A 25,443-nucleotide genomic window follows, 5' to 3' on the forward strand; every position below is an offset into this window, starting at 1 on the left:
GTAGCCTCCGGAATTAGGGCACTCCGGCTGTGGCCGGTAACTCAGCTTTCCCCAGAGCTGCTAATCACTTGCTGAGGCGAGACACCACTGTGGCCATTGAGTGGCTGAGCGGAGTAAGGCAGGCGAGGGAAAGTTTTTAAGGTTTTAGTAGGCAGTATGGGCCCAGTAGTAAAATACATTTTGCGGGACAACCCCTTCAAAGTGGAGGCCAGGGACCCCAAATGAAAGTGATTCTATAGGTCTTGTCACTTCCAAAATAAAGACAACACAAACAGAACATTTCTAAATTATTTTATCTGTATATTCCCCATTCAACACGGTCCGCGTGCAGGTTCAAGGAACCCTGTACAATATAAATTAATAAGGCCCATCTGCTAGACAGTGCTGGGCTTCGAGGGAAGATAACAGCTTGGCAGATGTGTAAACCCGTTTCGAGCCCCAACATGTAGCCCACCCCAAATTGCTTAGAACATACCTCAGTCCTATCCATTCCTAATCTCCTCCCCTGGAATGGTGCGGAGGAAGTAAAACAGATAATCTAGCTACAGGGCTAGCTGCAACATCACGTTGCTGTAATAGACACCCCGGTGTCAAGAGTTTGATTAAAGCACCATTATATTCCAACAGAAGTGCATTTGTAAAAGGGAAAAGTAACCCCTCTTCGTCCTGTGTGTGAAAAATAAAAAGGCAACGTAACAGAATAGGAGCCTGTACCATGTCAGTTCTGTAGGCCTGCCCATAATTAAGTTATTATCTACATCTGGACAGGCTCGTGGAGGGTTAATGGCACACTGCTGAGGTTGCTAGAATAATTTTAAAAAATTGGAATCCATAAAAGTCTTGTCATTATTTGGTGTGTAGGCTTCATGCTACACGTGGTGACTGCGAGCACCATCACAACAGTCATGTTACTTCAACCATAAAATTATGAGACACGGGCTGAGGGTCTAAGATATCGCTGGCCTGGTTACTGTGGATCTGCTGATGTCGTTTGAGACTGGAACGGCAAAGAAAATGTTTATCGCAGAGAGAACAAGTGAAGGATCCTTCTTCGTGGATCTTTGAATGTGTTGCCAAGTCAGTAGAGTTACGGAAGGCTTTTCCACACTCCTTGCAGCTGTATCTGTGGATGCGGAGGTGATTCTTAAAGGCGAGTAGGTTGGAGTATACCTTGAAGCAGTTTGGGCACTTGTAGACCCCGATGTTATGAGTTTTCTGGTGGTTAAACAAGCTGGCAGCATGGAGGTAAGAACGGCTGCATTGCTTGCATTTGTATTTACGATCACCTTGGCCCGCTTGGTCTTTGTGAAACTTCTCACCGGATTGGGATGCAATTTTTCCACTGTTTGGAGTCTGTGATGGTAAAACTATTGAGGAAGACCGAGCAGGAGAAGACAATGGTTTATGAGTCCGTTGGTGATGTCTAAGGGTTACTTGACAGCTGAACCCTCGGTTACAGATTGTACAGAGTAAGGGTTTATCTCCAGTGTGGACTGTTTTGTGACTTATCAGCTGCTGGGAAGACCGAAAGGTTTGCCCGCAATCCCCACACTGAAAGCGCTTTTGAACTTTGTGAGTACGCAGATGGGCCTTCATTGAGATGGGGTTGAGAAACTCTTTGTGACAAATAGAGCACTTGTAATTTCCTCGTTTGTGTGTGCTCTTGTGAGTGTGCAAACTGCTAGCATGGCGATAAGTACGGTTGCATATGTCACATCGATGGGGTCGATCATCTTTGTGTTCAAACTGTGTAGACTCTCCTGTGCCAGTGCCCTCTGAGGCCAATGTATCTATGCTGTTTCTTCTGCATGCATGGTGCGCCAACTCCTCATAATTTGTAAATGATATTCCACAAGTTACACATACAGGTTGGGGCTGGGAAGTAGATTCACTACTGTCACGGATGATCATATTTGCACCACTGGAGATATCCTCCTTATTAGTGATGGATGCTTCACGAGCAACAGTGGAGTTCCCCTGTTGGTGACCGTCTATGATCTTTACTTCCTCCATTCTGAAGGGTACTTGAGAGTCAAGCTGGGACCCTTCTTGAACATGAACAAGTTGGTGCCTCAAAAGTTGTCTCTTCCACTTAAAGGTCTTGCCGCACTGAGAACAAGAATGTCTTTTGGCTTCATAGTGGGTGCGCTGATGGTTCTTTAGGGCCATTAGATTGGAATAGGTTTTGTCACAGATTGAACAATGGTACTGACCCGTTTTGTGGCTTTTCTTATGATTAAACAGGCTTCCAGCATGTCTGTAGGATCTTCCACACTCCTCACACTGGTATGGACGAGCATCTGGATCCTTTTCCTTTTTTACTCGACAATCAGAGCTTTTATCATCTAAAGAAGAACCATCACTTGACACTTGCATTAGTGACTTTTGATGACGCCCTTGAGCAAATCTTCTGTATCTACTTTTACGGTTGCGCCTTCCTAGCTTTCTGGCTGAGGTCCTTTGCCGGTGTATTCTTTGGTGAGTATCTAGTTGTTTCCGCAGCCGGAAAGCTTTACCGCAATCTAGGCACTTGTGCCTCTTCAGCTCAAAATGGATGCGGTTGTGATTCTTCATCGCCATTAGATTGAAGAAACGTTTCTGGCAGATTGAACAGCGAAATATTCCAGTCTTATGAGTCTGTTTATGGTTAATAAGACTCCCTGCATGCCTATAGGACCTGCCACACACTTCACAACGAAAAGGGCGCCAATAAAATCCAGTCTCTCGTTCATTTTGTGACAAAGCGGAGTCAGGCAAGATTGGAATATTCTGAACCTCTTCTTTACGTTCAATTAGGGTGCCACTAACCTTAGCTGAGTGACCGCCACAATGACCAGAAAGATGAAGTGCTAGTTCTTTTACCCCAAACGTCTTACCACAGAACTCACAGACCTGAACCTTTTTAACTTCCACATCAGATATATCAAGAGCACAACTCTTAGAACCTAAAGAAGTCGGTTTGCTTGTCTGGACTTTGCGAACCCTGCCAATTTGTCTAGAAAACCTTCTCCTTGAATTTTTATTCTTCGTCATTTGGCTGTAATATTGAGAAGTGAGACAAGCTTCTTTAGATGTGAAATCTTCAATTTTGTTAAAGTCATCGGGTTGACCATCAGAGCCATGAGGCACAGGGTCACTGGAAGATATAGAAAAAGTCAATGGTTTCTCATCTCCACTAGGGTATATACTGTCTTGTAAAGCTAGTCGCTCATGCTGATTGTTGAAAGCTGCTGGCTGCCTACACTTTGGGTGATGTCTGAAGTGGGTTCTATAGGCTGCCAGGTTATGATAACGTCTAGAACAAGCAACACACTGGAAGTTGCCAACCAAGTGAGTCTTTTTATGATTTACCAAACTTCCACCATGACGATACGTCTTACCACATTGCTTGCACGTATAAGGCCGGCTCTCTGGACTTCCTTCATTTTTACCGGTTGATCCAGAACCTTCACCTTGCTTTAATATTGAACTATGCTGTTGAGGATTCTCCTCTAGATCTGTTTCATGATGGAGGTTTTCATCTGCAGAAGCTTCTTCATTACTGTGACTAAAGCTGTGAACCTGCAAGCTTTCTAGATCATCATAGGTTTTGCCACAGAACCCACAGATGTGGGAGAGTAGGGAACCGCCATCATTGGCTTCACTGTGCTCCGTTTCCTCTATCTCACTTTTTATTCTACTTAATAGTTCTTTTTCTGAGGAATGCATTGAGAAGAATTCTGGCACTTGTTCTTCACTATGAAGTCCTGGAAGGGATTCATCTATTACCTGTTTCTCGTGTGCCACCTGATGTTGATGGAAGTCACCTTCATTAGAAAAAATCAGGCCGCAATGACCACAGTCATAATGGTTATCCACCAGGAGAGTGTTGTCCACAAATCCCTTCCCTTCAGAGCCATCTAAGCTTGTATTCCTGAGAGTTTGAGGCTTTGTGTGGGTCTCAAAATGACTTCTCAGAGCAAGAAGGTTTGGGTATTCTTTGGGGCAAAATGAGCACTGGTATATACCCGCCTGATGGCTACGCTTATGGTCAGTTAAATCATCTAAATGGTCATACACTTCCCCACATTCTACACATGTGTATTCAGAGGGTTTTTCTTCATCTTCCGAGTTAAGGTGTTTATGGTCATCTTGGTAATCCCGGTTATTGGAATGGTCCCAGTCAGAGTCCCCAATACCTCTAAACAATGTTTCTTTATTCATTTCTGGTGAGCTGGTTCTGGGGCCCTCGTAATCCCACTGATTTCCCTCCAAGGAAATATGCAACATTTGGTGTGCCACCAAATCACTTTCAGTCTGAAACATTTCTTCACAGCTGACACAACTGTATAGGCCTTTACCAGCAGGTGGATAAGAAACATCTGAATAAAGAAGAGCATGATCAACATGCAATTCTCCCTGTTGTCCTTTCTTAGCTTTGTGGTGAATTCGAATATGATTTTTTAAGGCAGCCATGTTAAGAACATGTTTGGAGCAATAAGGGCACATGTAGTCACCGGTTTGGTGTGTTCTTTTGTGATTGATTAGGCTTCCCGAATGTCTATATGACTTGTTGCAAAGGTCACATTCATACACTCTCTTTCCGTAGTTTTCGGAGCTTTCTACAACCTTCTCTTGTGGTTCTACAGGTTCCTTTACTTTGGAAAGATCTTTTTCTGTACTTGTTGATATAGAAATTTCACACTGAACATTTGTGAGTGTATTTGCAGGAGATACTGTTATTGCGCTTGGACAGCTCATTCTGTGTGTTTGAAAATGCTCTGAACAGTCAAATGACTTTCCACACGTGCAACAATTTTGGGACTCATCCAAACGTTCAACACCTCCATTACTGGTGGTTGTTTCATGGGGTATTTCATTACTTAACTTTGTAGTGTCAGCCAGGGAGTGGCTGTTCCGGTTTTGCAAAAATCGAGGCTTGTTCCGAAAAAACTGTCGACTTCGTCTAGATGCTATACCTCTCCTTCCTGCATATGATCTACTGTGGAAACGGACATGATTTCTTAGGGCCATTAAATTAGAGTATTGCTTTGGACAGAGCGAGCACTGGTACACTCCAGTCTTGTGAGTTAGCTTATGATTAATTAAGCTACTTTTGTGCCTATACGTTCTGCCGCAGAGGTCACACTTATGTGGCCGATCATCTGTTACTTGTTGGTGTTCTTCCATTTCAGTAGATTCAGGATCTTGGCAAGCAACTGGTTCAGGACAAGATTGCTCAAAACTAGTTGTTTCAGCATTTTGGACATCATCATCTCCATTTTCAAGCTTAACTTTATGTGGGGTTGCTAAGGAATCATCTTGATTCCACTGCTGAAGGGCTAGGTTGTCCATTTCTATCTTGACATCTGGAAAACCAGGACCACTGGAATAAGCAGAGTCATCACTACCACCTTGAGGAGTCTCTTGCCATGTGCCAGCCTCAGGAACATTCTCAACTAGTTTATCATTAGACATTTCTTGTATTTCTTGCTTCTGGTGAAGTAACTGATGTTGTAGAAAGTCACTTTCATTATAAGAAACCTTATCACCAACTCCATATTGATAAGAGTCTTCTTGGTTTTGATAGAGTTCATCAGACAGGCCAAGAGAAGAGAAGTAGCTTTCTCCCAGCCTCTTCCCTGCTTTACATTTGAAATGAGCACGAACATGGTTTTTTAAGGCAGCCATATTGAACATTTGTTTTGAACACAAGGAACAACTGTACACACCTGTTTGGTGAGTTTTTTTGTGATTTATAAGGCTCCCTGCATGCCTGTAGGTCTTTCCACACTCCTGACACTTATAAGGTCTATCTCCAGACTTTGTTTCGTCTTCATGTGAATCATCATATTCTGGTTGTTCAGCTAAAAAGTCATTTGCCTTTTCCTTTGCTTCATCTTCCATTATATTCTCAACCACTGAATCTGAACTAAATGGATTATCAGTCAAAATATTGTTAGGCTTGGTAGGAGGACTTATTGAAGAGGCATGCTCGTCTTGTTGATGGGTGTGAGGTATAAGGACGGCTTCATCATCATCTTCAGATTTGATAGTCTTTGATAATTCAGGTAAACTAGGGGAATCGAGTTCCTTCTCCATTGACTGTAACACTTTTATCTGTGGTAGATCAGATCTATCTTCAGAAAACTGCTGTTGTTCAGGTCTATGGACACCAGAACTCCTTCCAGAGGATCGAGGTGATTTACAACTGCGTCGTGCTCTAGAGTCTGAATGGAGACGACAATGGTTTTTCATTGCCATAAGGTTAGAGAATTCCTTGTAACAGACGGCACACTGGTATATGCCAACCATATGACTCTGTCTGTGGTTGGCTAGGCTTCCCGCATGTTTATAAGCTTTCCCGCACTGAGTACACTTGTAGCGATACTCCTCAATGTTACTGTCATTTGTCTGATCTTTCTCATCTTTAAATGTTTCATGTCCTTCAACATCCTCTTTTGTGGGGTCCTCATCTTCTGCCTTTTCATCTGGGTAGTATTTTGAGACAATCTGAGGGAAGTCCACGGGCAACATGGATTCAGCAATATAATTCTCCAAGTTACTCATTAAATTACTGCTTTCCACTAATACTGGGGATTGCACTTCAAACTTTGAGTTTCTTGTAATTTTTTCACCATTGGTTGTAGAATAATATCCATGTAAAGACTTGCGATGATTGTATAGCTGCTGTGACATCCGAAAAGCTTCTCCGCACTGTTCACACTTAAAGCGTTTCTCCTCGGAGTGAATGCGCAAGTGACTTTTCAAGCCCATGGGGTTAGAGTACTCTTTCTGACAGATCAGACAGGTGTAGAGTCCAATTTGATGAGTCTTCTTATGGTTGACTAAGCTGCCGGCATGCCGGTAACTCTTATCACACAAATTACATTTATATGGTCTTTCTTCCTTGTGGCTTTCCTGGTGACTTTCTAACTCTGTCGAATGCGAGAAAGACATATGACTCTGGTCATAGTTCAGATTCTGGTTTGAGGAACCATAGCTTTGGTCATTCCCATCATCCATGTTCATTCTGGAATGTATAAGGTCTTCCAAAGCAAGGGATCAGCAGGCTCAAGCTACATTTTCAAGAGATCACGTCGAACTGTGGTGTCGTCTCAAGGCAAAGGCATATCTTTCATGTCCAGGCAGAGTCTGGTCACTGGCACTTCCTAAATCTTCATCCTGTAAAGATTAAAAAATAAAAAAGGTCACGATTCAACATATTCGTTATAAATGTTTACTAAAGGAACTAAAAAGGAAAACTGAGTTTACAGATAAATACACTGTTCACAAAACTAGCACCATGGGCACTATTTTAGATGTATTTTTGTCATTGGTGTTGGAACTACTCTGTGAAAAATGAACTGGTGAACTGGAGTAGGAGTTCTGAACTACTTTATATTCCTCCTGCCCATAGAGCCAAGGGAAGTGGCAGAGCACATGTGCAATTGTCCCTCTACGCAAAGTGGAGGTACTCTTGATCGATTGAGGTCTTATCCGTTAGACCCTCATCAATTCAGACCCCCATTCCCTACCCTGAGGAGAGAGAGGATGAACGCCTTTCACAGGCAAATCCCTTTAATAGTACTGTAGAAAAAATTGGCTTTGATGGGTTAATCTCTAAACAGGGTCACTATAGTAAAGCCTGACCAGCGGCAGGGAATATTAGGAAATTCTTTGTTTCCCTACCATTTCAGATACTTCATACCCACAGGTAATGGATTCAGCTACTATATTCCTCCAAGTTCTCTCCCGCAAGTTTGTTCCCCATGCGATTTCCCATCTGCACATTTTCTGTGATCTTTGAGATTACTGGATTAATGCAGTAAGTCTGGACCCCACCCAATCTATACATCCCAATGAATCAAAGTTCTCTACTGCTAGTGGGAACACATCACCTCATGGAGGAAAAGACACACCCAAGGTATAGAATCTGGCGTGAAGGCACCTGCATTCCTAGTGAACGTGTAGCCAGCTGTACCAAAGTAAATCGCCTTCAAGAACTGGCATGCAGGAAAACAAGGGCAGGATGGGGAAGCCACTCACTTTACGAGGGAAAAGTAATCTCTAACAATGGGCAGACTCCTCTTAATGTTTTCATCTCCTCTACAGTCTTTTAGGTGCGACAAAGTGATGACTTAGTGAGGCTCAAAGTAGAATACACATGATGGTCAATAAAAGCGTATAGAGAACATCTGATCACCTCTCGGTGCACAGTAGGGCTGCACAATTTTGTCAAAATGTGGGATTGCAATAACGAAGGTAAATATTGTGATAATAAACTAATTGTGTAATCCTCCAATTTCATGTACAAGACCCCCCCCCCCCCCATTTTATCCCCCAATTTCATGTCTGCCCCCATGTCTTATGGGAGTTACAGGGCCTTCATGCTCAGCCAATCACTGGCCTGAGACATGACACTGCGGCCACTGATTGGGAAAGGTCCAGGAACCAGCTGGTTGTTGTGAGCACAAAGACAGGGGGACCACAAGGAGACGAACAGGATCTTCGGCAGACCTACAGGGACCAGGGTTAGGTGAGCATCAGATATTTATTTTATGTTTCCCCCGCACCCCTATTATTACTTAGGACAGTGTTTCCCCAACCAGGGTTCCTCCAGCCAGCAGTTGCAAAACTCAAACTCCCAGCATGCTAGAAGTTGTGGTTTTGCAACAACTGGAGGCACTCTGGTTTGGAAACACTGACTTCGCATTTCAATTTCGACGGCTGCCTAGCCCCTGCGTGCGTGATATAGGGCAGGTAATAAAAAAATAAATAAAAAAAAGGATTGGGCATGTGAGAATCAAACATACCGGACCCTTTTTCCCCAAATGGTAAATGTCAGGGTAGCAGAGTTACGAGGCCCCATACAGGATAGATCAGTGTTTCCCAACCAGGGTGCCTCCAGATGTTGCAAAACTTGTTTTGCAACACCTGGAGGCATCCTGGTTGGGAAACACTGGGATAGATGGTCAGTGAAGATACCAGGTTTGGTTGACTTTGATGTATATGGCCAGTTTTACTTTTTCCTGAAACTCCTCTTTCACGTCGCACCCTACTATGAAGGTTCCATGTCAACAGACTGACTCAAGGAACCATTCACAGTAAACAACTGGAGGGGACAAGAGGATGTGAAGAGGTGACTGCTGTAGGTGATTCACCGGAGAGACGACACGTTCAGCTGATCTGAGTACACATCCTATACTGGAGAGCCGAGGACTACACAGCTGGGTCCACACCTGCATAGTTAAATATACATTAGACTAATGTTGGTAAAACCTCCCGACTTCAAAAAGATTGGCCAACCAACTAAGGCCCCTACACACTACAGGTATCATCCTGTAAAAAAAACCTCCGTTATTACTCCCGGCAAAAAGTTCATGTCAATGTGATTTTTTGACCATCCTTTTGTATCAGTTATGTCCGTTTTAACTAATGTCAGTTATTTTTGCCAGCACAAAAGACGCTGCATGCACTAATTTTTGGTCCGGCAAAAAAGGTGAAAAAACGGACGTTAAAATTTAACATTGAAGTCTATGGGAACCGGATGTTCAAAAAAGACACCCGTTATCAGTTATTGTCAGGTTTATTAATATCAGTTTTTGTAAAGTACAGCTTTACAAAAAAGGTTTAAAAAAAAACAAAACACAAAACTGATGTAACTGGTAATAACGGATGATAACAGATGAACCACTTCAGGTTTATTTATGAAAAAACCCATTAAAAACAACGGATGATGGTCGTCAGTTATCGTCCATTATTACCAGTTATTGCTTCCGTTTTTATTTCATCCGTTATTGTACGATAACGGCAGTAAAAAGCAGGACGATACCTGTAGTGTGAAAGGTTCCTAATGTGTATGGGGCCTCAGAAAACAAGCAAGAGATGCCCCACGGGGCATGGGCCCTTATGCAATCAAGTCCTAACCCCAGGGCCGTAGCCCAGGGTAAAAAAACAAAAACCCTATTAGGCTTCCCTTAAAATTTAACTTTTATTAAGGTCAAATAAAAGCTCCCCAAAAACAAACAAACTATAAATACAGTGGAGTGGCAGAGTGCACGTATCTTGTCGTAAGTTACAAGGACTACCCTGTTAAATAAATGCGAGCGGCGCTGCAGTACACCGTATTAACACTCTGACACAGTGGCCCTCATTTACCATTGCAAACCCGGCATGTTTTGTCGGGTTGTGCGCCAGATTCTTTGCTACAGATTTTGCGCCAGAATTGAGAAAAACCCGACAAACTCTCCATTTTACTGAGACCCCCCCCCCCCCAAAAAAGGGGGCGTGGCCGTCAAGTAAAGGGGCGTGGCCATCGGGTAAAGGGGCGTGTTCCCGACATTTTCATAAAAACCCAACAGATTTACTACGGTTTCCACAGAAAATGTGGCGAATTTGAGCTGAGGAAAACCCCACAGAAAACTACTCAACACTTAGTAAATCAGGGTCATTGATGTTAAAATATATCTAGCATGCCTCCCTCGACATGTTTCGCCGTCACAACGGCATTGTCAAGAGGCTATTTCCTCAACATCCTCTTGACAACGCCGTTGTTATGGCAAAACATTTCGCGGTAGGCAAGCTAGTTATATTTGAACATCACTGTGTCAGTGTTAATACGGTGTACTGCAGCGCCGCTCACATTTATATGACATGGTAGTCCCTGTAGCTACGACAAGATACGTGCACTCCACTGTTTTTATCGTTTGTTTGTTTTGGGGATCTTTAATGCGACCTTAATTTAAAAAAAAATTTTTTAAAAGGGAAGCCTTATAGGGTTTTTTTTCCCCTCGGCTACGGCCCTGGGGTTAGGATTTGATTAGGCCTCAGGACACATTTCAGAAAAGAGAATGACTGGGCCTGCTGGATATCAGAAGCTGGATCTGGCAGCAGCTCCCCTCCCCATTCAGAATTCCCCAGCTACAGCTCACTCAACAGCTATCTAAGGCCCCGTTGTGACCCGGCAGGCAACAGACGTTAGAAAAAGGAGGGAAGAATAGCAGGAGAAAAATAACAGCATGCAACGTCTTTTTTTCCCGCTACTCCCGATAGAAAACAACGGCGCCCGACGGACCCAATTATAGTCAATGGGATCCATCGGGACCCGTTGTTGCCCATTGTGGCCCGTCCCGATAACTGCCATTTTCAGGCGGGGCACAATGGCAGTGTGAAAGAAACCTAAAAGTATATGGTGGCTTAAGTTTAACCTATCCCCCCAATAGGTGGAGGGAGGGGAGGAAAATTGATGAGCTGGGCAGCGCTGCGGACGAGCGGCGCTGACGTCAGAGTGCCAGTTTATAAAAGATTGATTCGAACATATTTTGAATCGATACTAGTATTGTCTAATGGAATATCACGATATTTGACAGAATCGATTTTTTCTGACAGCCCTATAGTCCAATATACCCATCATTTGTAATGAGGGAGAAAATCTTCAAAAACATTGGGCCAATGTCCACTCAATAGACCTGGTCTATTGGTCACTCGAGACATCGGTAAAGTCAGGGCTGGTCAGACCCCAGAAGCCGCGTAGTCACCCAAAAGAAATTTGCTACTGGCCGCAATCCTTGAGTATTTTTCTACCTATCTGCCGGCACAACAAGCCCATCCCAATACAGCTTTGTAACATCCTTCTACACATGGTGGTCCTCCAACACGAGCCGGCTGACCGCCGTTCTTCTACCTCCAGCTGATGTAGACAAGTAAATATTTCTCCTAAACCACCTGTGAAGGATCTGTCAATGGAGTCACGAGGAGATTCTTCTTGGCCCGAGGCCTCGGTGGAGATCACTCAGTGCCTTCTCACGTTCTCACGACACATTCCTGGCTCCGGAATTCTCCTGCCCTCAGGCGGTGGATACTGACAGACAAGAGTGGCCTCACAAGAGAACATTATGTAACGTGAGCCCAAGGGGAGGACGGGAACACCTCCCCGCACCGAGGAGATTAGGGATTCATTGATTTGTGGCCAGAAAGTTGTAGAATCTAAATTCTCCAAGCGATGTTCCCCCCTTGCCAGTGATAGGCTGAGCCCACTGTCATGTAAGAAGCCGGCTTCTTTAACCTATCGTTTAACCTATCACTGGCCGGGGCGGGACATCACTGCGGCCGGCGATAGGCTGACGGCTCTCCGACGTTCCAGTCCCCAGGAACAGCGTGAGGCCGACGTAGGTAAGTTAAAGTTTATTTTGTTTATTTTTTGCAGCCCGGGCATAGGGATACAGCGTACAGCAGTGGTCTCAAACCTGCAGACCTCCAGCTGTTGCAAAACTACAACTCCCAGCATGCCCGGACAGCCGTTGGCTGTCCGGGCATGCTGGGAGTTGTAGTTTTGCAACATCTGCAGGTCCGCAGGTTGGAGACCACTGGTGTACAGTGGAGTTCCAGCGCCCTGCAACAAAGAGGAGGAGGCTGTGCTTGCGGGTGACGCATGTGAGTAGTACCCCGCTGGGCTGATAATTACGGGGGGGAGCAGAACAGCGCTGGCGGGTAACATGATTTTGGGGGGAGAGCTGATAATTCATTCATTCCCAAGGGGGAGGGGCCCAACAGTATTGCAGTACGGGAAAAATTCATATCGTGCAGCACAAAAATTTCGGTAAGAACCGGTATTCCGCCCAGCCCGACCAGAGTGCCCCTTTAATTTGTGGACAGACCCTAAAGGTCCCCTTAGATATTAGATGTGTCAGCAGTGGGACTGGCCGATCAGCTAATGTGGTCTCCAAATTGTGGAACTGCACCGTTATTGCAACATCTGGAGGTCCACAGTCTGGAGACAACACATCTAATATATATGGAGGCCTCCCAAGTCTCCCCTACAAAAGTCCAAGACACCACTAAGGCAATGGACACGCTGGTGACCCCTCCGCAGATCTACTGATCCCACCCATCATATGAGAAGTCAAATCATCTAATTATTGTGGGATTTAATTAATTGTCACCAATCGTACATTCTACTTTAAAAAGAACAGGCAACACAGCCTCTAGTGCAGTGTTTCCCAACCAGGATGCCTTCAGCTGTTGCGAAACTACAACTCCCAGCATGCCCGGACAGAGTTGTAGTTTCGCAACAGCTGGAGGAACCCTGGTTGGGAAACACTGCACTAGTATCTGCTCCCATGTCAGTGACATCACAACCAACCTTCCCTCTGGCCCCGCCCCCAGCGCTGGCATTCTCTCTTTACCATAAGGGACCTTCAGAGGTGGGCACCAAGTACATATGGCCAGGACACTGTCTATATACTATATACTCGTAGGGTTGCCATGGAATATGATATTTATCCTGCACGTGAACCAAATGCTAAAATACATCCCAGAAAATACTAAATAAAAAGCGAACAACAAGTCTGATCAAGCATAACACAATGGCCTTCACTAATAGTCCCGTTATACTGATCCGATCCTATAATAGTCCCGTTATACTGATCCGATCCTATAATAGTCCCGTTATACTGATCCGATCCTATAATAGTCCCGTTATACTGATCCGATCCTATAATAGTCCCGTTATACTGATCCGATCCTATAATAGTCCCGTTATACTGATCCGATCCTATAATAGTCCAATCATACTGATCCGATCCTATAATAGTCCAATCATACTGATCCGATCCTATAATAGTCCAGTTATACTGATCCAATCCTATAATAGTCCAGTTATACTGATCCAATCCTATAATAGTCCAGTTATACTGATCCGATCCTATAATAGTCCAGTTATAATGATCCTATAATAGTCCAGTTATACTCATCCGATCCTATAATAGTCCAGTTATATGATCTGATCCTATAATAGTCCAGTTATACTCATCTGATCCTATAATAGTCCAGTTATAATCATCTGATCCTATAATAGTCCAGTTATACTGATCCGATCCTACAATAGTCCCGTTATACTGATCCGATCCTACAATAGTCCAGTTATACTGATCTGATCCTATAATAGTCCAGTTATATGATCTGATCCTATAATAGTCCAGTTATATGATCTGATCCTATGATAGTCCAGTTATATGATCTGATCATATAATAGTCCATTTATACTGATCTGATCCTATAATAGTCCAGTTATATGATCTGATCCTATAATAGTCCAGTTATATGATCTGATCCTATAATAGTCCAGTTATATGATCTGATCCTATAATAGTCCAGTTATATGATCTGATCCTATAATAGTCCAGTTATATGATCTGATCCTATAATAGTCCAGTTATATGATCTGATCCTATAATAGTCCAGTTATATGATCTGATCCTATAATAGTCCAGTTATATGATCTGATCCTATAATAGTCCAGTTATATGATCTGATCCTATAATAGTCCAGTTATATGATCTGATCCTATAATAGTCCAGTTATATGATCTGATCCTATAATAGTCCAGTTATATGATCTGATCCTATGATAGTCCAGTTATATGATCTGATCATATAATAGTCCATTTATACTGATCTGATCCTATAATAGTCCAGTTATATGATCTGATCCTATAATAGTCCAGTTATATGATCTGATCCTATAATAGTCCAGTTATATGATCTGATCCTATAATAGTCCAGTTATATGATCTGATCCTATAATAGTCCAGTTATATGATCTGATCCTATAATAGTCCAGTTATATGATCTGATCCTATAATAGTCCAGTTATATGATCTGATTCTATAATAGTCCAGTTATATGATCTGATCCTATAATAGTTCAGTTATATGATCTGATCCTATAATAGTTCAGTTATATGATCTGATCCTATAATAGTCTCGTTATATGATCTGATCCTATAATAGTCTCGTTATATGATCTGATCCTATAATAGTCTCGTTATATGATCTGATCCTATAAGAGTCCAGTTATATGATCTGATCCTATAATAGTCCAGTTATACTGATCTGATCCTATAATAGTCCAGTTATATGATCTGATCCTATAATAGTCCAGTTATACTGATCCGATCCTATAATAGTCCAGTTATACTGATCCGATCCTATAATAGTCCAGTTATACTGATCCGATCCTATAATAGTCCAGTTATACTGATCTGATCCTATAATAGTCCAGTTATACTGATCCGATCCTATAATAGTCCAGTTATACTGATCCGATCCTATAATAGTCCAGTTATACTGATCCGATCCTATAATAGTCCAGTTATACTGATCTGATCCTATAATAGTCCAGTTATACTGATCTGATCCTATAATAGTCCAGTTATATGATCTGATCCTATGATAGTCCAGTTATATGATCTGATCATATAATAGTCCATTTATACTGATCTGATCCTATAATAGTCCAGTTATATGATCTGATCCTATAATAGTCCAGTTATATGATCTGATCCTATAATAGTCCAGTTATATGATCTGATCCTATAATAGTCCAGTTATATGATCTGATCCTATAATAGTCCAGTTATATGATCTGATCCTATAATAGTCCAGTTATATGATCTGATCCTATAATAGTCCAGTTATATGATCTGATCCTATAATAGTCCAGTTATATGATCTGATCCTATAATAGTCCAGTTATATGATCTGATCCTATAATAGTCCAGTTATATGATCTGATCCTATAATAGTTCAGTTATATGATCTGATCCTATAATAGTTCAGTTATATGATCTGATCCTATAATAGTCCAGTTATATGATCTGATTCTATAATAGTTCAGTTATATGATCTGATCCTATAATAGTTCAGTTATATGATCTGATCCTATAATAGTCTCGTTATATGATCTGATCCTATAATAGTCTCGTTATATGATCTGATCCTATAAGAGTCCAGTTATATGATCTGATCCTATAATAGTCCAGTTATACTGATCTGATCCTATAATAGTCCAGTTATATGATCCGATCCTATAATAGTCCAGTTATACTGATCCGATCCTATAATAGTCCAGTTATACTGATCCGATCCTATAATAGTCCAGTTATACTGATCTGATCCTATAATAGTCCAGTTATACTGATCATATAATAGTCCATTTATACTGATCTGATCCTATAATAGTCCAGTTATATGATCTGATCCTATAATAGTCCAGTTATATGATCTGATCCGATCCTATAATAGTCCATTTATACTGATCTGATCCTATAATAGTCCAGTTATATGATCTGATCCTATAATAGTCCAGTTATATGATCTGATCCTATAATAGTCCAGTTATATGATCTGATCCTATAATAGTCCAGTTATACTGATCATATAATAGTCCATTTATACTGATCTGATCCTATAATAGTCCAGTTATACTGATCATATAATAGTCCATTTATACTGATCTGATCCTATAATAGTCCAGTTATACTGATCCGATCCTATAATAGTCCAGTTATACTGATCCGATCCTATAATAGTCCATTTATATGATCTGATCCTATAATAGTCCATTTATACTGATCCGATCCTATAATAGTCCAGTTATATGATCCGATCCTATAATAGTCCAGTTATACTGATCGTATAATAGTCGTTATATGATCTGATCCTATAATAGTCGTTATATGATCTGATCCTATAATAGTCCAGTTATACTGATCCTATAATAGTCGTTATATAATCTGATCCTATAATAGTCCAGTTATAATCATCTGATCCGTCCAGTTATAATGATGGGATCCATCCTATATTAGTCCAGTTATGACGTCACTCACCATGGGTCCGGTTACAGCGGTGCCGGCTCCGGGGATGTGTGGGGCCCCAGTGCCTGTATGTGAGGGGCCAGTGAGTGTGTAAGCTTGTAGGACGCGGCCGGTTTGTGGGGCCCTTATGACATCCGGGGGCCCCGCTCCTCTCCCTGTATGAGACGCCCGGGGCCTGCGGGTGAGGGGCACAGCCCGAGGAATCAGCCCCAGATCATTTATATCATCTCCCTTCACAACAAACACTTCCTTTTGTTGCTAGGAAACAGGAAGTGTGCACTGAGCATTACCTTCCTCCCCAGCATTCTCTGCTTATTTCGGTTCCTCTCATTCCGGTGCCCGTCTCTAATATGGTGGCTGAAAGGCTTCCAGCTCCAAAGATGGCGGAGCGGCAGCCAACAAGAATGGAGCAGCCTGGCGCTGGATTGGCTGCTGGGCGACGTCAGGGCGTGGTTATGCGGACGGTCCAATCTGGTGAGAGGGGAGGGGCAGAGTCTCCCTGTGCGCCGTATTCGTGTCTTCCCCTCGTAAACAGTAGACGCTGTAAAGAGTTCCGCTCGGGTGACGGGCGCTCAGTGTACGCGGTAAAAGCGGGGCCGGGGGATACTGAGGCCGGGGTGGTCGCCATGTCCTCGGCTTCTCATGTAGGTTGCACTGTGCGTCTCCGATCCGACTTCACAGGTCTCGCAGGGGGAAGCTTTATATTGAAGCACTGTGCACTTCCGGCATCTGCTCCTCCCTCAGCCCCCAGGGTCCTAGGTCCGGTTATGTTCATCTTTGTCTGCTGCTGATAGCTGTGGGGCGCAGAGGGTGGGCTCCCCTTTTATCTGCCCTCAGGTAGGTGCCCTGTGTGTCTTCCCTGTGTACAGCCCTGCTGTGACGTCAGATACTGGTGTATACACAGCAGTGTTTTGTGTATTCTAACCCTATGTACTGTGTATATACCATGTATACAGACTGCACATATATGTATTTATATACAGTATACGGGGGAATTACATCAGTTTGACAATCTGGTGTAATAGGTAGATGCCGGTTTATCGGAAGACATGGCGGTGCGAGCCGAGGCATCCCCTGCGCCGACCGAGGGAGGTCATCGAAACTGTGTATATAATATATAAGATATATATATATATATATATATATATAGAACTGATCCTGGAATAGGCTGGTCCTAAAATTATTGATGGATTAGGGCAGTGTTTTCCAAACGAGTGTGTCTCCAGCTGTTGCAAAACTACAACTCCCAGCATGCCCGGACAGCCGTTGGCTGTCCGGGCATGCTGGAAGTTGTAGTTTTGCAACAGCTGGAGACGCACTGTTTGGAAGCCACTGGATTAGGATCGTTTTCAAATTGATCGTGAGTTAGGATCAGGATGGTTCTAAAATGATGTAGGATTAAGGTGGCTCTAGAATTGATCCTGGCCTAGGCTGGTTCAAGAATTAATGATGGATCATGGTGGCTCTAGAATTGCTTTTCAGTTAGGCTGGATCTAGAATTAATCATGGTTTAGGTTGGTTCTAGAATGGCTCATGGGTTAGAATTAGTGTGTTTCTAGAATTGACTCTGGGTAGGACCTTTTTCTAGAAACTATAAGGGTGGTTCTAGAATCAGAGGGGGTTAGGATTAGGGTGTCCCAGGCTGGTTCATGAATTAACGATGGATCAGGATGGCTCTTGAATTGCTCTTCAATTGGGCTGGTTCTCCAATTACTCTTCTGTTAGGCTGGTTCTAAATTTGCTCTTCCGTTAGGGTGGTTCTAAAATTGATCTTAAGTTAGGATTAGGATGGATCTAGAATTAATCTGGAATTAAGATTAGGATGGCTATAGTATTGATACTAGCCTGGTTTAAGAATTAACAATGGATCAGGGTGTCTGTAGAATGGCTCTTCAGTTAGGCTGGTTCTAGAATTGCGCATTGCTTAGAATTAGGCTGGTTCTAGAATTGCGCATTGGTTAGAATTAGGCTGGTTCTAGAATTGCCCATTGGTTAGAATTAGGCTGGTTCTAGAATTGCTCTTCAGTTAGGCTGGTTCTAGAATTGCGCATTGGTTAGAATTAGGCTGGTTCTAGAATTGCTCATTGGTTAGAATTAGGATGGTTCTAGAATTGCTCTTCAGTTAGGCTGGTTCTAGAATTGCTCATTGGTTAGAATTAGGCTGGTTCTAGAATTGCTCTTCAGTTAGGCTGGTTCTAGAATTGCTCTTCAGTTAGGCTGGTTCTAGAATTGCTCATTGGTTAGAATTAGGCTGGTTCTAGAATTGCTCTTCAGTTAGGCTGGTTCTAGAATTGCTCATTGGTTAGAATTAGGCTGGTTCTAGAATTGCTCTTCAGTTGGGCTGGTTCTAGAATTGCTCATGGGTTAGAATTAGGCTGGTTCTAGAATTAGTTATGCTTTTTCTAGAATTAATCTGGGGTTAGGATGGATCTATAATTCTTCTCATGCTAGGATTAGGGTGGCTCTAGTATTGATCCTGGCCTAGGCTGGTTGTAGAATTCATGATGAATCAAGGTGACTTTAGAATTACTCTTCAGTCAGACTGGTTCTAAAATGGCTCCTGGTTTGTGATTAGAGTGTTTCTAGAATTGATCCTGTGTAAGGCTTTTTCTAGAATTGATTAATTAGGGTTAGGGTGGTCCTAGTATTGATCCGGGCCTAGGCTGGTTGTAGAATACATGATGGATTAGGATGGTTGTTCCCAGGTTCGTATTGGGGTGGCTCTATTCCCAGTTAGGATTAGTAAAGTTCTGGAATTTGCATTGGATTAGGGTTATTCTAGAATTGATCTTGGGCTAAACTAGTTCCGGAATTGATCCTAGGTTAGGCTGGCTTTATAACTAACAGTGGATTAGGGTGGTTTCATAATTAATTCCTGATTAAAATAAGGGTGGTTTTAGAATTGATGCTTGGCTAGGCTAGTTCTAAATCATGGAATAGGGTAGCTTTTTAATTAATCCTGGTTTAGGGGGGGTTTAAAATTGATCCAGGGTTTAATTTAGGGTGGTTTTAGAAATCGTGCTGGGTTATGATTGGGGTAATTCTAGAATTCTTCCCTGGTTAAGATTAGGATGATTCTAGAATTTATTTTAAGTATGTATGGTAAGGTATGAATTAATGTTAGTTCTAGAGCCACCCTAACTATAATCTAATCCTGGGTTATGGTGGGTTTAGAATTGTTCTAGGCTAGTCTGGTTTGAGAATTTATCCTCATTTTGGCAGGAGAATTGATTTGGGTTTAGGATAATTCTATATTGTTAATATTTGTTTTCAGGTTTGGGGTGGGGTTCTAAACGTGACCTCAGGTTAGATTTAAAATGGTTCTAGAATTGATGGCAGGTTACAATTAAGATGATTCTTCTGGACTAAACTTGTTTTGGTATTGATCCTGGCTAAGAATGGTGCTAGAATTTATGGCTGATTAGGGGTAAAGTGGTTCTAGAATTAATCATTGGATAGGCTGGTTCTAGATTATACGGATTAGGGTGATTCTAGAATTAATCCAAGGTTAGGGTGGTTTTAGATATGATCCCAGGTTAGGATTAGGGTAATTTACAATTAACATGCGGCCAAATTCTGGATGGTTTGAGAATTCATCCTGTTTATGATTAGGTGGTTCTAGAACTGATCCTTGGTTAGGATTATGATGATTCTAGAATGTATTTTAAGGAGTCTAGAATTAATGATATTAAGGCAGTTCTAGACTTGATCTTGAGTTGGTATTAGGGCAGTTTTACAGTTAATCTTGGGTCAGGCCGGTTCTACAATTAATCCTTAATGTTTTTTGTTTTTTTATTTTCCAGGCCCTTCCATGATGTCTTCAGAGCAGGAGGAGCCTGTAGGAGAGATCGAGGTCTCCATCGAGCAGGAGCCTCAGGACTCTCCAGGATTCGTGCAGTGTGGCCGACGCTTCCGCTGTTTAACCTGCTGTAAAACGTTCCCCAACCTGCCCCGTGCTAAGCGCCACTGCCTTGCACACCTCCCGGCAGATGATTCTGCACCTGCAACACCCAAGACTCCTGGACTAAAGATCGAACAGCGCCACCAGTGTGTGTACTGCGACAAGTCCTATAAGACTGCCTCATTGCTGAAGAGCCATGTGCGCAGCCACACGGGGGAGAAGCCATTCATTTGTAAAGAGTGCGGCCGCTCCTTCATGCAGCCGATATGCCTGCGGGTACACATGGCCACACACACCGGGCAGCTCCCTTTTCAGTGCAGTCAGTGTGGAAAAGCCTACGCTACTCCCTCAAAGTTACGAATTCACGAGCGGCTGCACACTGGCGAACGCCCGTTTTCATGCCCTGACTGTGGGAAAGGGTTTGCAGACCCATCAGTTTTTCGCAAGCACAGGCGGAGCCATGCCGGGCTGCGTCCCTATCAGTGCCAGCTGTGCCAGAAGTCCTATAGCGAGCTGAAGGACCTAAAAAATCATGAACGAAGCCACACAGGGGAGAAGCCTTTCCTGTGTTCCGATTGTGGCAAGGCGTTCTCCCGTGCATCCTCTCTCACTTGTCACCAGCGAATCCACGCCACCGAGAAACCGTACAAGTGCCCCATATGCAACAAAGACTTTACCCAGCTGTCTTCCTATCAGAGCCACCAACGCACACACTCTGGGGAGAAGCCTTTCCTGTGCCCCCAGTGCGGCCGTATGTTCTCCGACCCATCTAGTTTTCGGCGGCACCAGCGAGCTCACCAGGGCGTCAAGCCGTATCGATGCGACAAGTGTGGCAAACCATTCCGGCAGCCAGCTGATCTGGCCATGCACCAGCGTATCCACACAGGCGAAAGGCCCTTCCGATGCCTGGACTGCGACAAGACGTTTGTAGCATCTTGGGACTTGAAGAGGCACCGGTTGTCGCACAGCACGGAGCGGCCTTTTCAGTGCATAGAGTGCGGCAAAGGCTTCGCCGAACGCTCTGGACTTAGCAAACACCAACGTTCCCACAGCGGAGAAAGACCTTTCAAGTGCGAGGAGTGTGGGAAGACGTTCATCGTGTCCTCGAGTCTCCGGAAACACGAGCGTACCCACATGAAGCCCGAACAGGAAACCAACAAGAAGAAGGAAGAGTCCACCACATGTGACAAGTGCTCACTAACGTTCCAAAGCGTGATGGACCTGAGAAACCATCAGAGGACCCATCCAGAACTCAGGCCCTTTCATTGTGACCAATGCTACAAGGGCTTTGTGGACAAGTCCGGACTGAAAAAGCACCAAAGGATACACAGTGACGTGCGCCCCCATACGTGCCAGCAGTGTGGCAAGGGCTTCCATGTCCCCTCTGACCTTCGAAAGCATCAGAGGACACATGCCAAGGAGGCCAAGGTCAAAGAAAAAGAGGAAGAGGAGGGAATCACCACCTTGACCCTTCATCCAGCCTCTGTAGAGTCTCAGCCTCTCTTTGATCCTCTGGTCTCCTTCTTAGAAAAAGTAGCTGAGGGAAACATGGAGGTGATAGAACCATCACCCACATCCAGCTGAATGTTCTCCATCCAAACGAGCGACACTATGTGACTGTCTCCAACACAGGAGGCGGCCATCTTTGTTACATTAACCCTCATTCTAATAGTTTGGAGGGACTCTGCACCTTACTACTCTTCCTAATTTAAAAGGAAGTGACTTGTGGGTGTTTGATAGGTACATGTCCCAAGATGGCTGCCTCAAAGCGTCTACTAACAGATGAATTTCCCACCAAACCCCATTACGTCAACAAGTCCCAGGTATACAATGTATTTTCTGGGAAAGCCAAGACATGCGTAAATGAGAATTATTGCCATGTGAGGTCAGTGGCCATTTAGCAAAATTGGTGTTTACATGGCTGTGTGTCTGCGGGGGGGTTCATAAAACACCCTGTGGGCCTGAAGAGGAATGTGAAGCAGAGATTTGCACACGCAGAGCCCCATGATACGCGGAAGTCATGTGATTGGAATGAGAATAAGTATTTTTTTCCGTAAAATAATAAAGATATTGCCTTCATTAACCTACGTGAGGAGAATTATCATTATGGGGGAGATCCAGGAGGCCATGGATATAGGAATAGGGTGAGAGCGCCCCCCACGTCTGCTGACTGGCACATAGCCTGAGCCACAGAAGGTTAATTTAGGGGGCTTTAGATTTTGATCACATCATGATTGATTGGTCATGTCTGCTCTGTACATCCACTGAGAGCCCCAGACATCACCAGTCCATACAGATCAGACACGACTATTCCATCCTGCATGAGGTCACTGTAACCATAGCAACTGCTACATCACCAGTCCATACAGAGCAGACACGACTATTCCATCCTGCAGGAGGTCACTGTAACCATAGCAACTGCTACATCACCAGTCCATACAGAGCAGACACGACTAGTCCATCCTGCAGGAGGTCACTGTAACCATAGCAACTGCTACATCACCAGTCCATACAGAGCAGACACGACTAGTCCATCCTGCAGGAGGTCACTGTAACCATAGCAACTGCTACATCACCAGTCCATACAGAGCAGACACGACTAGTCCATCCTGCAGGAGGTCACTGTAACCATAGCAACTGCTACATCACCAGTCCATACAGAGCAGACACGACTATTCCATCCTGCAGGAGGTCACTGTAACCATAGCAACTGCTACATCACCAGTCCATACAGAGCAGACACGACTAGTCCATCCTGCAGGAGGTCACTGTAACCATAGCAACTGCTACATCACTGGTCCATACAGAGCAGACACGACTATTCCATCCTGCAGGAGGTCACTGTAACCATAGCAACTGCTACATCACTGGTCCATACAGAGCAGACACGACTATTCCATCCTGCAGGAGGTCACTGTAACCATAGCAACTGCTACATCACTGGTCCATACAGAGCAGACACGACTATTCCATCCTGCAGGAGGTCACTGTAACCATAGCAACTGCTACATCACTGGTCCATACAGAGCAGACACGACTATTCCATCCTGCAGGAGGTCACTGTAACCATAGCAACTGCTACATCACTGGTCCATACAGAGCAGACACGACTATTCCATCCTGCAGGAGGTCACTGTAACCATAGCAACTGCTACATCACCGGACCATACAGAGCAGACACGACTATTCCATCCTGCAGGAGGTCACTGTAACCATAGCAACTGCTACATCACCGGACCATACAGAGCAGACACGACTATTCCATCCTGCAGGAGGTCACTGTAACCATAGCAACTGCTACATCACTGGTCCATACAGAGCAGACACGACTATTCCATCCTGCAGGAGGTCACTGTAACCATAGCAACTGCTACATCACTGGTCCATACAGAGCAGACACGACTAGTCCATCCTGCAGGAGGTCACTGTAACCATAGCAACTGCTACATCACTGGTCCATACAGAGCAGACACGACTATTCCATCCTGCAGGAGGTCACTGTAACCATAGCAACTGCTACATCACCAGTCCATACAGAGCAGACACGACTAGTCCATCCTGCAGGAGGTCACTGTAACCATAGCAACTGCTACATCACCGGTCCATACAGAGCAGACACGACTAGTCCATCCTGCAGGAGGTCACTGTAACCATAGCAACTGCTACATCACTGGTCCATACAGAGCAGACACGACTATTCCATCCTGCAGGAGGTCACTGTAACCATAGCAACTGCTACATCACTGGTCCATACAGAGCAGACACGACTATTCCATCCTGCAGGAGGTCACTGTAACCATAGCAACTGCTACATCACTGGTCCATACAGAGCAGACACGACTATTCCATCCTGCATGAGGTCACTGTAACCATAGCAACTGCTACATCACCGGTCCATACAGAGCAGACACGACTATTCCATCCTGCAGGAGGTCACTGTAACCATAGCAACTGCTACATCACTGGTCCATACAGAGCAGACACGACTATTCCATCCTGCAGGAGGTCACTGTAACCATAGCAACTGCTACATCACTGGTCCATACAGAGCAGACACGACTAGTCCATCCTGCAGGAGGTCACTGTAACCATAGCAACTGCTACATCACCGGTCCATACAGAGCAGACACGACTAGTCCATCCTGCAGGAGGTCACTGTAACCATAGCAACTGCTACATCACTGGTCCATACAGAGCAGACACGACTAGTCCATCCTGCAGGATGTCACTGTAACCATAGCAACTGCTACATCACCGGTCCATACAGAGCAGACACGACTATTCCATCCTGCAGGAGGTCACTGTAACCATAGCAACTGCTACATCACCGGTCCATACAGAGCAGACACGACTATTCCATCCTGCAGGAGGTCACTGTAACCATAGCAACTGCTACATCACCGGTCCATACAGAGCAGACACGACTATTCCATCCTGCAGGAGGTCACTGTAACCATAGCAACTGCTACATCACTGGTCCATACAGAGCAGACACGACTATTCCATCCTGCAGGAGGTCACTGTAACCATAGCAACTGCTGTATCACCAGTCCATACAGATCTGTCACCAGTCACTGTAACCATAACAACTGCTGTATCACCAGTCCATACAGATCTGTCACCAGTCACTGTAACCATAGCAACTGCTGTATCACCAGTCCATACAGATCTGTCACCAGTCACTGTAACCATAACAACTGCTGTATCACCAGTCCATACAACATAGACAGGACTAGTTGACTCTGCGGGAAGTCACTGTAACCATAGCAACTGTTACAGCATGTAGGGGGAGATTTATTAAAACCTGTGCAGAGGAAAACTTGCCTTGTTGCCCATAGCAACCAATCAGATCGCTTCTTGTTGCTATGGGCACAAGTTTTGATAAATCTCCGTAGTCCATCCTGCAG

At 44.0% G+C, this 25,443-nt stretch overlaps 2 protein-coding genes across 4 annotated transcripts; one reads left to right on the forward strand and one right to left on the reverse strand.

Moving 5' to 3' along the window:
• Positions 1–275: 275 nt before the first annotated feature.
• Positions 276–17,063, reverse strand: LOC130284145 (zinc finger protein 646-like). 2 transcript variants are annotated; one of them, XM_056534201.1, is made up of 2 exons: positions 16,926–17,063; positions 276–7,164 (listed from the first exon to the last, which is right to left on the reverse strand). In XM_056534201.1, exon 2 carries the CDS (start codon positions 7,009–7,011, stop codon positions 904–906), a length of 6,108 nt encoding a protein of 2,035 aa, XP_056390176.1. In that variant the 5' UTR covers positions 7,012–7,164; positions 16,926–17,063; the 3' UTR covers positions 276–903. The 2 variants fall into 2 exon arrangements, with proteins under 2 accessions (XP_056390176.1, XP_056390175.1); XM_056534200.1 differs by lacking the exon at positions 16,926–17,063 and adding an exon at positions 16,648–16,915.
• Positions 16,936–22,611, forward strand: ZNF668 (zinc finger protein 668). 2 transcript variants are annotated; one of them, XM_056534202.1, is made up of 2 exons: positions 16,936–17,109; positions 20,439–22,611. In XM_056534202.1, the coding sequence occupies exons 1-2, from the start codon at positions 16,986–16,988 to the stop codon at positions 22,118–22,120; spliced, it is 1,806 nt and encodes a 601-aa protein (XP_056390177.1). In that variant the 5' UTR covers positions 16,936–16,985; the 3' UTR covers positions 22,121–22,611. The 2 variants fall into 2 exon arrangements, with proteins under 2 accessions (XP_056390177.1, XP_056390178.1); XM_056534203.1 differs by lacking the exon at positions 16,936–17,109 and adding an exon at positions 17,134–17,472.
• Positions 22,612–25,443: the final 2,832 nt, after the last annotated feature.

This window comes from Hyla sarda, chromosome 8 (assembly GCF_029499605.1).
Source record: "Hyla sarda isolate aHylSar1 chromosome 8, aHylSar1.hap1, whole genome shotgun sequence".
NCBI classification, from domain to species: Eukaryota; Metazoa; Chordata; class Amphibia; order Anura; family Hylidae; genus Hyla; species Hyla sarda.